The sequence below is a fragment of the Lactuca sativa genome, chromosome 1, assembly GCF_002870075.4.
Source record: "Lactuca sativa cultivar Salinas chromosome 1, Lsat_Salinas_v11, whole genome shotgun sequence".
Taxonomy (NCBI): Eukaryota; Viridiplantae; Streptophyta; class Magnoliopsida; order Asterales; family Asteraceae; genus Lactuca; species Lactuca sativa.
The window spans coordinates 36,308,311-36,321,461 of record NC_056623.2 but is presented as its reverse complement, the minus strand read 5'-3'; the positions used below and the strand labels follow the sequence as shown (position 1 = coordinate 36,321,461).

Below are 13,151 nucleotides of genomic sequence, written 5' to 3'. Positions count from 1 at the left end.
ATGGGTATGGTAGGCTCATCCCTATTTTTGAGCAACATCTGCCTCCTCTTTTCTCGTTGTTCAGCCAACATAGCCTGTATCATGGCTTGTACTCCAGCCATTATGATTGGCTCAGGTGCGGCTACCACAACATGTATTTTCTCAATCATTGGGGGCTGTTGATTCCTGTTTCCCATTCGCGTTCCTAACTCCACTTCGGATTCTTGCCATTTTGATCTATACAACGAAATAGGTGAATTTAGATCTTTATTTTCGATATACGTTTAAATCATCCTTATCGCTCTGAAACGTTTACATGTTAGTTATAATATCGTAGTTGTACGTTTCGAATCCTGAACACATAAGGTTTCTAGATCTGGTCGGCAACAGACCATAGATCCGAACAAATATTAGCATATAAGGCATAAAGCATTTAGCACATAAAAGCATATTAGGCATCTTCCCTAAAATAAGCTAGTGCTCGTTTCTAAAATATAGTAGACACTCACCTCACAATCATCGCTTAGCATTGTAAGTTTAAGTCTAGAACTCCTACAAATTCCTAGTTCGCTTAAACTAATGCTCTGATACCAACTAGTACATCCCCATTTTCACGGCTAGAAAAAACCGATTTTGTTTATGCTTGTTTAATAATCAGAGTAACATTTTAAATAAAAGTGTTGCGGAATTTGTTCCCAAAATAATATAAAATAAATATTTATCAAAGCATTTCCAAAGAAATGTATTTCATTAAAAACCACGGGATGTCATGTTCGATACAAATCAAAATCATAAACAGTACAATATAAGCCTTACAACATTTATTCATATCTACATGCATACAACCTGTAATCCCTCATCCAAACATCACATCTATGCTCAAGTGCCACTACTTGTAATACAAGAAACTAAGTGGGTCAGACTTGGGATCCTGGTGAGCACATAGAGTTTTCAACCCACAATAAATAAGTTTATTAATTTCATCAACCAACAATAACTCGATTACCTGTTCCCGTTATCCTCACTTTACGTCCCTAAAACACCTATCATAAGGGACCTAGCCTAAGGATCATCATTGAGATGGACACTACTGTTAAGGGGGTCCTTCAGCAATAAATGTCCTTAAGGTAACCATGAGGGGGATGGAGTATACTGGTGAACACATCGTTTACAAACACCTACAGGTTGCAAACCTGTTAGCGTTCCACTGGATTGTCTAGAAGAGTCTATGGTCGTCATCTATACTCTGCTAGATGACTAGATCAACATCGACATAGAGGTCTCTCATCATTTTATTTCATCACACACCAACTATTACTTCTACTCATGTTTTACCCAACACATTTTGTAGATATAAAATACATATACACTTTAAATCATTTAAAACATGTATAAAAACGTTCATCCAGCATAGACAACAAGTATTCAGATAATATGCATACATAGCACGTAATTTATATAAAATACTTCATATCTATGACTAAGATGAAAGTAACTATGCAAACACTTGTCAAAGTGATGAGTCCAAACTCGGGCAGCGCTTCGCTTCTAACGATTCTATTTTCCTTCGACGAAACCTATCATTATTATCGCTAAGTTTTAGTCTAATCTTTATTGCGACTAATTATTAGTCTAGATTCATCATTAACCTAAAGTCTACTTTCATGATCTATCAAGTAAGGAACAACCAAGTAGGATCATATCGGAGGTAGGGTCCGTTTGGTATACGAAGTATACTGTTTGGAAATCACACTTTAAACACCTCTCTAAATCACAGCCTATACATCATCCCCGTAAGTAGATCAATCAGTATAACGAATTTGAATCATTGATAAATCTTATTTATAGGTTCATAATAACAATATTATATTTAAACATAAGCTATATTTAAAGTAGGGTAGACATAACTCACTTATATTGGAGTTTAGTGAAGAACCGAGCTCTGCACGGGCAGAACTTCTGAGCCGAAAGATTTTCTTCTCGGGACCTTGTGGCGCTCCGGGACTCACTACGAACTCCTAAGAAAGGCTAGAGAAAATCCTTGAGGCTTTGGGGGTATTTGGGAGAGAAGTTGAAAAAAGGTGTGAAGAAAAATGAGGAAAAACGCATTTATTTATAGGCTGCCAGCGCCGAGTACGCTGAGCGTAATGGGTTTTGAAGGGTTACGCTAAGCATACTCGAAATTATGATGGGCGTAATGTGCCACGTGTCGCGATCTCATGCAAAGCCGTGGGGAAGAAGATGCGACTCAGATTGCGCCACGTGTCACTCGCTGGTTACTCTAAAACTAATTATATTCTAAAATCCATAACTTTCGCATACGAGCTCCGTTTTTGACTTTCTTTATATCCACACGTAAGTGGGATCGTACTCTACAACTTTCGTTTAGACTCTGTTGGCTAATTTTGACTTTATTTTTAAAGTTATATTTTTAACAGACCGAGACAGGAAAAGTCTGTTAAAAATTCATAACTTCTTCATCGACGTCCTTTTTCGTCTGTTTTTTTACCTTTGCACTAATAATAATGAGATCTTCAATTCTCATTTAGGTTGCGTTGGTCAAAAACCGCTCGATCTAAAATTCGAATTCCAGGTTGTGCACTACTATGCCAAATCTTAGAAAAATCATAACTTCCTCATACGAAGTCAGATTTGGGCGTTCTTTTTATGCACCGTCTCAGTTTAACATATGTCATGACTTTCGTTTAAATTGGTAAGGCTAAAAGGCACTCTATCGTAAATTCACTATTTACGTCACGCAGTGTTGTGTCGGTTTTGTCGCAAAACTTCAACAAGCTATAACGTTTTCGTTATAACTTGGATTTCGGCGTTCTTTATATGTCTGTAATCCTTGTCACAACCACTACAACTTTCTTTATCGGGTTTATCTAACACTTTAATTTTGACGCTTAATTTTATCCTTTATTTATTATACCTTTATAAATAAGTATAAAACACATAATTTCACATAATACTCAAATAATTCATCTTTATTACTTCAAAATGAGTTACAATGTTTGACCTCGACTATTACATCACTATACTAATGTTTAGCCCAGAAACACGGGCGTTACAGCGACCTTCCGAGGACTGGTCCAATTCCTTGCATAAGTGTAAGAGTAGACTGGGGGCTACATGCCGAAGATCCCGACCCTATACATGTGTGGTTGGTCCCCTTGTTCTAACGGGAACCTTGGGACACCGCACGGGCAATGCAGTGTGTTGAATTTAAGCCTATGAGATAGGGTGAGCAAAAGCCAAATCTATCCAGATAACTAAAAAAATCGCAACAAACCAAAACCGATGTTACACTTTTTAATTTGAAAAAAACTAATCAAAGTTTGTTCGGTGCGGTTTACCTTGGAAACCGACCCACAAGACCAAACCACACACGCACACACATACATACATATATATATATATATATATATATATATATATATATATATATATATATATATATATATATATATATATATATATATATATATATATATAGAGAGAGAGAGAGAGAGAGAGAGAGGTAAGTTCAATTGAGAAAATAAAAAAGGTTGAGAATGAGGGAATCGTTCTCAGCCACTTATTTATTTTTTCCGCAAAAACCTTTGTTGTACCAGCGGAAATGGATAAAGAATACACATGTGTTTCCAACAAAACATGTTTCCTTAAACTATGCTAATTATTACCTTAATATATACAAAAACATAGTTTTTTTTTTATTTTTAAAAAGCTATTTATATCGAAAAATGATTATAAATATACCAAAATTCATGATTTTTTATTCTCTACAAATAGACATCCATATTGATATACTTTTACGATAAAATAATTTTTTTTTAATTTTCAGCTATTGTTATTCATAAGTGAATAAAAATACATCATTTTTTTGCTACAGTACATTCGTTATTTACTTATGAATAAAAATATATAATCAATTTTTTACAGTTTAAATATCATTTATATTACTTATTCATATGTGAATAACAAATTAACTGTAACAAAAATCTGATAAATGTTTTATTCATATATAAATATAAAATATGACGACAACTAATACATGTTTTATTCATATATAAATATAATATATGATGAAAGATGATGTAAAAGATATATTTTAAGTAAGAAAACTTTATTACGTGTCATATTCATATATGAACGATACTTAAACTATAAAAAAAATTACGCATACGTTTTATTCATAAGTGAATAACGAATATACTGTAATAAAAGTCTGATAGATTTTTTTATTCACTTATGAATAACGAGAGCTGAAACTCTAAAAAAAATAAATTTTTTATTTTATCTTAAAAGTATATCAATATGGATGTCTATTTATAGAGAATAAAAAATTATGAATTTTGATATACTTAAAATAATTTTTCGATAATAATGGCTTTCTAAAAATAAAAAAAAAAAAACGAAAAAAAGTATGTTTTTGTGTATATGAAGGTAATGATTAACATAGTTTAAGGAAATATGTTTGGTTGGAAAACACATGTTTATCCATTTCCGACGGTACGTCTAAATATTTTGCGGCAAAATAAATGTGTGGCTGAGAATGATTCCTCATTCTCAACTTTTTTTTTTCTCAATTGAACCCTTCTCTCTCTTTCTCTCTCTCTCTCTCTCTCTCTCTCTCTCTCTATATATATATATATATATATATATATATATATATATATATATATATATATATATATATATATTGAAATGTTAAATCATTATATCATTTATAAGACAAAACTGCAAAAATGGTCCTTGTGGTATGCATTTTTTTGGGGTTTTAGTCCAAACTACGATTTTTTTGGATTGGTGGTCATTTTGAGCTAGTTTCGTTGCGTTTTTAGTCCCTCTGAATAGTGAAATGACTGTAATACCCTTGGGGTATTTATTTTTCATTTTTCTTTGGATTTTTTTAAATCTAATAGTTAATTTAAGAAAAGAAGGGTCCACCTTTCTCTCTCTCTCTCTCTCTCTGTGTGTGTGTGTGTGTTTGAATGTGTATTCTACTGTACGAAAAATATGTCCCCATTTCTTCTTCTTCTTGATTCCAATCATCTACCAACACTAATGGTATGGCTACCCAAGCTTCCCTCTTTGCACTCATAATCCCCAATCAAACCTCCCCATGGAAACAATCGCAACCCATCTCCTTCAACACCGTCAAACCATCCAAACCCACCACCTGTTTCACCACCATCAAGGTTGCAGCGACATGGGAGGTCCCCACTAAAGAAGCTCTGATAGGATTCATCCCACCCGAACTCGACCCCAACACCTCATCTCCAATCTTCGTCGGAAGCACCGGTGGGTTGCTAAGAAAAGCTAGAGTGGAGGAGTTCTACGTCATCACATGGAACTCACCAAAAGAATAGATGTTTGCCCACCGTCGGCGCTGCCATTATGAGGGAAGGACCAAATCGCCACCACAACGTACGAAAGCTCCACCAAACAGAAGCCTCCTCTCCATTAAAACTGAAAGCTTCCATCTGCTCCCGCTACCCCAACGCAAAGTACGTCGACCCTCCCTCAGCCTCCTCTACAACGGTGAAATAAACCCATATCCTACAATGTAAAAACGCCATCAGATCCCCTATTGTTATTGTAATTGTGGATTCAAATAAAAAACTTTTAGAGATGATATTTCTTTGTTCTTTTGCTGATGAGGGTGGGATGAATTGGGGCGAGATTGGATGCAATCTTGGTGGAGAAACCCTGTCGATGAAGCAAGAAACTAGTGTGTATGTTTGTGAAATTTGAGCTTCTAATTGAAATTGTAAACTGTTTTCCTCCATGATTGATCTTTCTGGCTAATTGGTGCATTGCGTAGCTTCACTTTTATGGTCTTGTAGGTCGATTTTGTGCCCACTGGGAAGGTTTCGTTGAATGTCCATGTGAGGTTCATCAGGTTGTTAGAACTGCAACATTTAGGGGAAAAGGTTAAGAGAGAGAGAGAGAGAGAGGGGTCCTTTATTATTTTTTTTAATTGTTAAAATAAATAAATAAATATTAAAATTTAAGAATAGTGAAAGAAAAATGAAAAATAAATACCCCAAGGGTATTATAGTCATTTCAATTTTTGGAGGGACCATTTTCACATACAAACCACTCCAAAAGGACTACGAAACCAAAAAAGTCACTGTTTGGACTAAAACCCTAAAATTTTACATACCACAGGGACCATTTTTGCAATTTTGTCTATTTATAATAATAATACTAGTAGTAGTTTTTTGATATTCATTTGACTTTAACGAAATTGAAGTGGAATATTTCAATTTTTCTTTCCTATTTTGATGATGAAACATAATCCTAATGCTTGCTGAGTTTCTACGACTCCCACCAGGCCAGGATCTACAATCCTCCATTATTGATTTTGCTAAAAAGACCACGTACACGTCTATCTCCGATTAATCCAATTCACGTTTCATCAACGAGATCAAACCATGCATGCCTCACCTGAGACTCTGTAGGTTTGTTTGTCCTTTCTTAGGCAATAAAGAAGTTGTAATGGTTGGGTCGTCCTTGTCCATTTTGATATGATTATTTCATTCTTTGATTCATTGTTTTCTTCCACTGTTACAATCGATGCAATGTTTTTGAAGTTTTTGTTCCTGAAATTGTTTATGTCTATGGTATTTGGTTTTTCCATAATTTTCGATGGTCTTTTGTGATCTTAAACCACACCACAAAGAAAACGGCACCATTTCATTATAGTATGATTTAAAACCAAACCACACCATTGGAAAAAAAAAACAGCAAAAACTGCACCATTTGAAAAAATAAATGCACGTCATGATTTTAAGATTACGAAAGTCGATGCATGTTGTTTGTGGTTTGGTTTTGACCTAAAACCGCACCATGTTCAACTCTATTGTTAGCTCAGGCCCTCTTTAAAACCGCACTTTGTCGTGTCAACATTTTCAATTTTTGTAATTGCCCGACTGCTAAGATGCGTTGCACATTACAATTGATCAGTCAATGATTCGTTTATGGGTCCATCAATGACTACGACTACGAGAGAATTCATTGTCATAGAAATTACACCCGAAAGCGAAAAAATTGTTTACAATGGTTCCTTGAACTTTATAAGACTTTAGTTCTCCTACCTTATACTTTTATTAAATTACCAATTCCTCACAAAACTTTGACATATCATGTATAGAGATGCTTTGTTTACAATGACCCATTAGGTTAACGCTATATCAAGTTGCTTTATTATATTCCATATATGTCATCGTGCCAACATTTTTAACTTTTCGTAATATAAATGCAACTGCTAAAATATTTTATGCATTACATTTAGTAGCCTAGTTTTTGGATTATAAAAGAAGTCATTGTCAAATAAACTCCACTTGAGATGTCAATTTGTTACACCTTGTAACGTATAACTCATTGATGCTTGAGTAAACCCACCATATGTTTATAGAAGATAGAACAATAGAAAAAGCAGGTAGGACTCCAATCAGGTTATCTAATGGAAAGTGAAGCTTGATTCCCCTTTTGTGAAGGAGTGGTAGACCCTCCCTAAAAAAAGGCTTTCACTTTTATACAATCATATATGACCTCTTTTATTTTGGTATAATCTTCAAAGCTAGTTGAATCAATTATTTAAAATGTTAAACCAAAACATTTATACATAATGTAATTATAATTTAAAATTGTTGTATATCTGTTGAACATGGTTATTATAAAGTCACATTTTTTTAAAGGTTTTCGGTTGCTTAAACCAATAAAAGGGCAAGCGAATACACGAATATGTTAGAAAATTTCCACAATATATAATTATGGCAGAAATAGAAATTTATATCTAACAATACAACTACTTATTGGAATGTAATAAAAACCTAAAACACTTTATATAATTATTTAAGTAAGGAACTTATACATGTTGTAAAAATGATATCATATTAAAACACTTTGGTTAATTTTTTTATTTTTGTGATTCAAACAAAATACAGAACAAACCCTAAAATTTTGACTTTTATAGATAAGAACCCTAATATTCATTTTTGTTATTTTGGATTTGTAGTTCGGTTTTACTTTTCTTTAAATTCCTAGTTGTATCATGTATGTAGCAAAAACAAAATCAATAAAGCAAATAGCTAGTAGTGTTTTTAATGGTTTCTCTCCTTTAATTACATGTGGCGCACTTTTTGTGATCTTTTGCTGTTTTGCAGTCACTTTTTCTTCGCATTTTGGTTTCCGGATTGCTCTTTGCATTGTCTGATTGTCATCTTTTCTTTACGAAGGATTTACAAATGAATGGTCGTTAGTAGTTTTCGGTATAGATGGCCTCTCCGACCAAAACTTTGTTCGACTGCACATAGACCCCATATTACAACATTGATATAAAGCTAAAAATCAAAGCTATAGATCAGTCTCACCCAAAATAAAGCAGTTTGTTTTTGCAACACCTTATCATTTCCATTTTCGCTTTCGTTCTGAAACCGACTTTGATAGCATCTCGTGATGACACAAAGGTCTTCACTCAATACACTTTTATATAATCAATATTTATCTCTAAAACTCTTGCATTCTCAATAGTTTTTATATCTTGATTTTAAGAGAGGAAACTGAAGATAACGATGATCAAGACAAAGCATCTCGACACAGTTAATTATGTCAAGGGACGGAGACAATATTTCATGACATAGGCACTTAAATCATATAAGATATTAAAATATTTTATATATCCGAATATCATAATAGAGTCTGTAATATTGAAAGATAAATTTATAAAAAAAATCGTCTAAATAAAATACACCGATCTTTGCAAAAATCAATATTCAAAAATTTTCAAATGATAATAAGCACAGACTATCATCCATTAACCCGAAATTAATAAAAAATTAGGACCGCAAAAGACCTATTTATGAACACAGATTAAGCCAAATAAAATATAATTAATCGGTAATTAAAATAAGAGAAAATTAAAAACCTAGTCATTTTTCCTATTTACTTTTCACTTAATGGCTAAAAATTAACCTTTAGCCAAAATAATCATCAAAATAGTAGATGATCAGTGAAAACTACAATTTCAACATGAAACCTACCATTTGATGACAATGTTTTTAAATGAAATATAGCAGGGGGCATTTAGCTTCTGTTTAAGAGCTCGTCTATTATTTGAGGATCAATTAGCCAATAATATATAAAATTAAAAATTTTAATTTATGTCATTTTTCATTGTTTGAAACTAAGGAAATTATTTTAATGGCGGCTCCGAACAACAACCATATATTTTCTCGTATTCTTTTATATATATATATACTAGTTTATAACCCGTGGAAACCATGGTTACAAAATTAATTAAATATTCATAGTAAAAAATTCAAAATTATTAATTAATTATTTTATATAAAATTTTAAATACATTATTAATTAAGAGATTTTTTTATTAGTTATGTAAAATTATAATTATTGATTCAAATAAATATGTGTAATTAATTTATCATATATATTAGACTATTTTTATTTGTGAACTAATGAAAACAATAATATAAAATTTAAAATTTAAAATAAAGAATAAATAGATTGACAAATAACATTACATTAATTAGGAGGTTTAATGAATTTAAAATGAAGAATTAATAGAATGACAAGTGGCATCATATTAATTAGGAGTTCTAATATTATGACACTTGACAAAATAACTACTCTTTTATATATATATATATATATATATATATATATATATATATATATATATATATATATATATATATATATATATATATATATATATATATATATATATATTGCATTTGTTGTTTAGTATGAAATCTATTAAGCATAGGTTACATTTCTTTTTTCAAAATACGAAAAAAAATGGAAATCATAGGTGTTGTATGCCACCTACGGTGTACAAGCTATTAATGCACAAATTGTGCATTACCAGGTTGTACACCGTAGGTGGCATACAACACCTACAGTTTCCGAGTATTTTTTTTCTTTATTTTTCAAACTTGTATAGTGATATAGTTGTACGAAAAGATAGGTTTTTTTTTTGGGTTGAACCCGTAGTTTGATCGAAAAACTATTTGAAAGCCAAGAACAAAACATTAGTTATTTGTAGGAAACATTAGTTTTTAGAAGAAAACAATAGTTATTTGAAGGAAATCGTATGTGAGGTATGCCATACGGTTTCAAGCCTGATCTAAAGTTAGTGAAACCGTATTTAATAGAGAGCACATCGTAGGTGAGTTTATAACCTATGGTTTCATATGAAAATATCATTTTTTTATATGGGAACACTAAATCATAGCCTATCCATGAAACAATAGATGTTTTTGGTCGTATGTGGTTTCCTTGATTAGTTGCAAAAAACTGGTTATTAAATGAGAAGTAATTATGAAAAATGGCTAGATTTGTCCTTTTCTCAAGATATAACACAATACAGACTTAATGTATTTGATGAATTTAAATAGAGACCGTTGTATTTTAATTATTTCTAACTTCCAACATATTAAAATTTATTGACTTACAAAAAGTAGGTGTATTTTTTTCAGTTTATTCAAATCTATATTCACATAAAACATATTTTGTTATTCTCATTCCAAACAAAGATTTATTAACAAATAAAAGTATAAAACCAAGGTTGAAGAATTAATTTTGTGTGAGAAGTTTTTAGAAGGGCTCTTTTGTAATTTGGTTCCATTGGTCAATGGATCAGTACAAAATAGACAAAATTACAAATCTAGTAGCTAAAAATTAGTTTTTAGCAAAAAAAAAAATAACCATCAAAATAGTAGATTATTAGTGAAAACTATAATTTCAGAACGAGACATGTGGTTTGGTGAAATCTAGTTTTAAATAAAATACGGTTTCGGGGCATTGGGCTATTGTTTTAGAGCTCTTCTACTATTTGACGACCCATTAACATAATATATAATATTGAAAATTTTCATTTAAGTGATTTTTCATGGTTTCAAGCTAGAAAAACTCTCTCAATGGTGGTTCCGAACAACCATATATTTTCTCTATAACATCCCAAAAGTAAGATCCAAATTTTTTTTTCAATTAAAAAACATTATCCCAAAACATCAACATAAATCTCAAAGGGATCAAATGTATCAAAACATCACAAATTACTAGAGTTATCATAAAAATGCGAAACTATATCGTGTGTGCACTGTAATCACTCCGAGCTCTTCCCTTTTGCATCAGAAGTACTTGAAACATAAACTGAAAACCGTAAACACAAAGCTTAGCAAGTTTCCCCCAAATACCACATACTACACATATCAAACATATAATGAGTCTTGCTTGATGAGTATAACTTGCCCCACCCTAACTCGCATAATGGGCCCCACCCACTGAGTATAATGGGCCACGCCCTAACTCACATAATGGCCCCCACCTACTAAGTATAACGAGCCTCACCCTAACTCTCACAATGGGCCCCACCCAACATACAAACATACAAATAAAAAATGACATACAAATTACCATTTGGGCCCTACCCACTAAGCATACATACATATGCAAGAGTCACACAAACATCTAGCACCCCTAACATAACAAACCATGGGTTGGCATTAGTGCCTTCGACCCACTAAACATAGTGATGAAGACTCACCTCAGACTGCTGAATCTCACATATGAATCTCTAGTCGGTCGTTCGAAAATCCCCACGCCATCATCATTAAATAACATCCAATTAATAACTGGATTCGAATCCATAACCACCATTCTAAATTAGGGTAAAAAGACCATTTTACCCTTTACCTAGCTTGGTTCAAAACCAAGGCCAAAACCAACTACACTAAAAGGCCCAATTCCAAAATGGTCACCCAAAGCCCAATTATGGCCCAATTTTCCAAATTGAGCCCAAGTCCCTTCGTGGGCTTTCATCCAAGATAACCCAAAATAAAACATCAACCCAAAATAAACCTGATGGCCCAACAATACCCAAAGTCAATGGTCTAAACTCCAGCAACAGGTTCCCGCGTCGTGACCAACCCATGGTCATGTCGTGAGGACCAAGTCAACCCAGCCCCGACTCAGCGAGTCAACTCAGCCCATCAAGAAGGTTTCAGTGCCTGTCACGACACGACCTAACCCTGAGTCACGTTGTTACCTAATTCGGAAAAAATAGCCGAGATGGCTAGCATTCTCACGATGCGACGGTCCTAATCCTCACGTCGTGAGATCTGTACTGACTAACATAAAACATTAAGTTCTTATTCCTTACAGCCATAACTTGGGACTTTACATGGGGTCTCCCTTTACCCAAAGGATGATAAAAATCATGGCTTTTCAATCATGCATGTCCAATGCATGACTCAAACTCTTAATAGATCAAAATCGGGGACAATAAGATCTAGACTGAAACTTGGAGTCCCAAACTACTCCAAAACTCATATCCAAAGACTATATTGAACAGAATGAATCAATGATCCATAAATTTGCAAAATTTGTGGAACCCATGCAAGAAATCCCACCCAAACATGCAAAAAGGAGCTTAAAACTTAGATCTAGAATGGAAAAGGTAGAAAGGACCGAGCTTTAAGACTTACAATGGTCCAAAAGCTCCAAGAGATTGCAAGGTAGGAGTCAAAACGCCAAGAGGTTGCTCAACCAAGGTCTTCTTCCACTTCAAGTAGCTAAAAACCACCAAAGAATTCTTTAATGATCTCAAATATGCCTAAGAACTTCAAGAGGTTCGAGATTAGGGTTTTTCCAAAGGATTAGAGGGTGAGTGAGGCTAGTGATAGATAATCGTAGCCTCTCATTTCACTTAAATACCTGAAAATTAGGGTTTGGGTTCATTAAGCCACTCTCACGCCGTGAGACCTTATGCCTCACGTCGTGAGTATACAAAAAGACAAGTCAACAGGTCAATGGTCACTCACGGCGTGATCCCCAAGATCTCACGTCGTGAGGACCCTCATAATGCAAAAAGAATGAATTTTTTTAGTACCTTAGGGTTCCGGATGATGCATTCTCATTTTTTTCTGTTTTTTTTGTGTAGTATTAAATCTATTAGCCTTGGTTACATTTCTTTGCAAAAAACGTAATAAAAAAAGTAAATTGTAGGTATGGTAAGCCACCTACGGTGTACAAGCTGTTAATGCACAAATTGTGCATTATCATGTTGTACACTGTAGGTGGCTAACGACGCCTATGCTTCTTGTTATTTTTTAGCTTAATTTGTTTGTTTCAAACTTGTA

The 13,151-nt window shown here is 33.2% G+C and overlaps 1 protein-coding gene across 1 annotated transcript; it reads left to right on the top strand.

The window, feature by feature from the left end:
* Window positions 1-5,054: 5,054 nt before the first annotated feature.
* On the top strand, window positions 5,055-5,354 carry LOC111920195 (photosystem I reaction center subunit II, chloroplastic). Its single transcript, XM_023915793.1, has one exon. The coding sequence runs from the start codon at window positions 5,055-5,057 to the stop codon at window positions 5,352-5,354; it is 300 nt and encodes a 99-aa protein (XP_023771561.1).
* Window positions 5,355-13,151: the final 7,797 nt, after the last annotated feature.